Source organism: Sphaeroforma arctica (assembly GCF_001186125.1).
Source record: "Sphaeroforma arctica JP610 unplaced genomic scaffold supercont1.550, whole genome shotgun sequence".
Classification (NCBI taxonomy): Eukaryota; class Ichthyosporea; order Ichthyophonida; genus Sphaeroforma; species Sphaeroforma arctica.
The window spans coordinates 50,331-54,815 of NW_014040008.1; the positions used below are offsets into that span (position 1 = coordinate 50,331).

A 4,485-nucleotide genomic window follows, 5' to 3' on the forward strand; every position below is an offset into this window, starting at 1 on the left:
TATGTATGTATGTATTTATGTATATCTATGTTTATATCAAGGGATTTAATTTACTAAAACTGCTATGGTTTCTCAAATAATTTATCTTTTTTTACAAACTAGTTTCAGTTTAATTGTTCATCTAGTGAAACTAAACGTTACTCTGAAAATTTATTCAATTCCCTCCATTGGTGAGTTTATATACCTGCATTTACTGTGAAGTGTACGTTGCCATACATTCCTCTCGAGCTACTATTTTCTCTTTTTTATGTGTGATGATGCGACCAAGCCATCCAGGAACTAACTAACGCAACTACCTCTGGCGTGGACAATACTTAGTTGTGTATTGTGTATTCTAGTTGAGCCCTGTTCATTGCATCGCAATCACCGAGGCCGAGATTTAAAACGTTCTCATCGTTTACGTGGTATTGTATTTTGTATCAAGGTATGCGTACATTCCGGAGTTATGTTCTTTCTGTACCACAAGGGGTTCGTCTGAAAATCCGACTCTTTCTGCGGATTTGATTGTCACTCATCTGTCGTTAGAATCATTCCAAGTGTCGTACCCTCAGCAGTTCTCTGTGCCAATATAATTCCATCCATCGCAAGTCCATGCTTGATACCCTGCACATCCCTGATGCACTCCTGATTGCGCTTGTAGGTAAAAATCGGTGCCCGCTTTAGCGATTTGATTCTAGCCGAACCACTTGTAATGATTGTTAGCCTAAAAATCTCCGAATTGATATGAGATAGAGCATTTCATTTTGAACGGTGGCCTGTATCATGAATTGATATTGCTATCTATTGCACAGGCAAGGTGGTGTACATATTGAATTTGTATGTATTGTCGGATGTCGTATATTTATTTGTTGGAATAGTTTGGTTTGAAATTGACAATTAGTATTATATAGGATCGCGAAGTTTCACCATAGTATATCGAGGAGCATTGAATTTTGATACTGTATAGTGTTTTGTTTTAGAAGGGCACTCCCGGGAGTCATTTTGAATTCGTGTGTACACGCACTGTGCAGGCCAGATTTAGGAGACGGCAAATATGATATTATGATATATCAATCCATACATACATGAGATATGTTACAACATAGATAATAAACCAGTGAGGGCGGCATGGACAATTCGAGTTACAAAGTGGTGAAATAGCCCTAGCTACGTCACTTGTCCATCTACTATATATTGGGTTAGCTTGTGTAGAATTGACTAAAATTTTAAAGATCACAGATTGTTTCAAAAATACGACCTTACTTTGGCGAATCAAATTGCAGTAGTAGAGACAGTAGACGGGGTCTCTAAATACTCTTTTTTTTTAACTAGTCTGAAGAGTTTCTGAGTTTGTTTCGCAAAATAAAACGTATTGTTTTCCCAAAAAATTTAAGTCCATCTCTAATAATTTTATTATTTTTATTTATTTGCATGGCCCTCGCCCCTCTGGCCTCTGTCCTCTGGATAATATGGTCGCGAGCAGAAATCTCAAATCAGGTTTTCGTACAGACATACATAGCGGAAATCGTAAATTTAGCAGGGTCCCAAATCCTGAAATCCAGAGGGCCATGGTATACTTATTTGATTCTTATTTGTCAAATTTAAATATATATATTCGGTGAGTCGCTGGCGGTTCACTGATCCTCACTTGAGACCTGAGACCCGAGTCACTGGCTCACTGCCTCACAACTTCATACAAGGCGTGACGGTTAAATTTTTATACAGTTGCCACCAGAGTCCAGACTGCCAGAGGACTCAGGACAGCGGTCCTCTGGCTGTCCTCTGTTGAGCTGGTGATGCCGTGAAGGGGCAGCCATAGGTGAGTGAATGAGCGGAACCAGAACCTCCTGTGTAAAAAAAAATCTAAAAAAGTGACAATGAGTCATTTAGTCTCTTGGGTTTTCAGTTTGGGGCTCCGGCTTTTGGCCCAAATAAGGTTGATAAAAGGTGGAGTAAATAGATTCAATCTTGATGCGCCTGTGTCGTCACTCGTGGCCTAAGGCCCAAGACGTCAGTGGGCCGCACATGCATAAGTTCACAATACAACTTCGGCGAATCTTATACTTATCCATGTCCAAGAAAAGCTGAGTGTAATCCCCTGTTGTGCATTTCCTACCACGAGAATTTCCCGGAGACGGATATGTAGTAGCCGGAAAAGATGTTATTTATAACGGATTTGGAGTATAAGTACAGGCATTGATTGACAAAGTGACCAACATATTTAGCATTAAACAGACCAGCAACAAAAACAAATTATGTCCGCTATTATAAGCCTGGCTGGACTTATAGTAGTGTTGGCTGCCGCCAGTGGCACGTCGGGTCGATTTATACAATCACCGACGTTTACAATTGAGGCTACCATATTGGATAAGAACAATGTTGCCATCAAATACGATTTGGGTGACAAATTCTTTATACCCGAAGACATGGGAAGAGACTTCAAATGGATCAGGACAAATCAAATTGGGTATGTGGATGAAAGCGGTAAGGAGGTGTGTCTTTCATTGCTACACGCTCGCAATATGGACTATATCGGAGTTGAAACAATGTCGGGAAGCCAGCCTTTATGTGAAAATACACCAGAGCGTTGGGAAACTTTTACTGTAAATGAAAGTGACGGTAGCGCCGAAGAACCGGTTGTTCTGCTGAGAGACGCTACCAGTGGACAGTGCGCTTACCTGGCGACAAACGGAAGGAAAAGAAAACAGAAGGAGGAATACTATCTTGGCTTAGGGGAATGCGAAGCGGCTAATCGGGCAAATATAGTGCTGATTGTAAAGGATGATATAAATCTAAGTCCTTCCCCAAGCCCGTCCCAATCGCCCGTAAAGGGTAATGTAAGTCCAAGCCCATCCCCAAGTCCATCCCAGTCACCCCAATCACCCGATAGACCGATGCACCAGGTTTGCAATTGTACCGAAGGCGTACTACTTAACAATCTGTGCTACGACACACTCAAGGAGGCTTTCGATGACACCAGAGACGATAATACCATACACGTAGGTGGTGTTGTAGTGAACGTGTCGGAACCGATAGAATTTAATTCGAGCATCACACTTCAAGGACATGCATGCGCTCATGAAGGTAACAGGGCCAAGATCATGGCTACATCGGGCTTCGAAACACTGTCAGGAGCTATGCTTATGGCCACTAATCCAGATGAACAGAATATAGTTTTCAAGGATTTGGAAATTACCAGCGAATCCGAGGGTCAATACGTTGCTGCATTTCATTCTTTGAGCGAGTCTGATCTTGAAGGCGAGGGTGCAAACCAAAAGGTGCAACTCCTCTGCAATAATATATACATACACGACATGCAGAGCCAAGAGCCGGGTGTGGGCATTTTTCTGAGCGGCACCAATGAGTTGACAATAGATGACCAATGCCTGTTTGAAAATCTACTCACAACCACGACAATTGGGGACAAATGGGCCGGAGGCCCAGCTATTGCGGTTAACTATCTTCCTGAATCAGGCACAATCGATATTGACGGTGAATTCAAGAACAATCGAGCGTTTTTTCCCAGTCCGAGCACTAGACATGCTGGCGGAGGTGCACTCTATTTCGACTGGATGGCTGGCAATGTATACATTGCGGCTCAGTTCAGCGGTAACCAAGCAAATCAGGGTGGCGCAATCCAGATACAGGCCATAATAGGTGAATTTTTCGATAACGGAATTTATACAAATAACACAGCCGCCGACGAAGGTAACGGAGCGAGATTTGGAGCTCTGGGTTGTATCAAGCTTTATAGTGGCGCTTCTTTCGTTCTTAACGGTTCTTATATCGACAATCTTTCCGAAGGTCGAGGTGGTGCCGTGGGTACAAACATACATGAGGATGACAGTCTGTTCGCAATACAAGGTACATTTTTAAACAATAGAGCCCTCCAGGATGGAGGTGTTTGGGGAAGATGGTCCAGCACGACCCTCAAGGGTACAGTGGTAATTGATATCGACGCGACTATCGTTGGGAATACAGCTGAGGGAGATGACAATGACAGCAGCGTATACAAGACAGTGACATCAGGTGTGAGCAGTGATAGCATGTCTCAATTCGAATGGGAGCAGCGTACTACAAGCAAAGTGATTAATTAAAATTGCTATCGAAGATTATGAGGGCAAACTAAAATATAAAATAAATAAATCGAATGATACAACACAGATCTCTAGAAGTACTCAGATTAGTCGGTTGTTAAAAGCCCATCAGAAAACAGCGAGGTATGCACTAAAACCTGACAAATAGAGAGATAATTATTGCTTTAGAAGAAATGCGATTACAGATTTCCGATCTAATCCCCCTCCCCCCCCCCTTTTTTTCAACGTTAAGAGCTCCAAGCTCAATGGTCTCCATTCATACGTAAAATTAGACAACTCTGGTCGGATTATGTATTTGTATGCGCAAGTTTTAATTCTAAAAGGATATGTACTATATAATATATGTATACTCTAATATATATTTATTTATCTATCTATCTACACATGTATTATATTATATTAAATTAAA

At 41.6% G+C, this 4,485-nt stretch overlaps 1 protein-coding gene across 1 annotated transcript; it reads left to right on the top strand.

The window, feature by feature from the left end:
* Positions 1–2,221: 2,221 nt before the first annotated feature.
* On the top strand, positions 2,222–4,143 carry SARC_07173 (hypothetical protein). Its single transcript, XM_014298897.1, has one exon. The coding sequence runs from the start codon at positions 2,235–2,237 to the stop codon at positions 4,074–4,076; it is 1,842 nt and encodes a 613-aa protein (XP_014154372.1). The 5' UTR covers positions 2,222–2,234; the 3' UTR covers positions 4,077–4,143.
* The last annotated feature ends 342 nt before the right edge of the window (positions 4,144–4,485 follow it).

Excerpts from the sequence above, each read along its gene's own strand:
- SARC_07173 (XM_014298897.1), top strand. The coding sequence starts at position 2,235 with ATGTCCGCTATTATAAGCCTGGCTGGACTTATAGTAGTGTTGGCTGCC.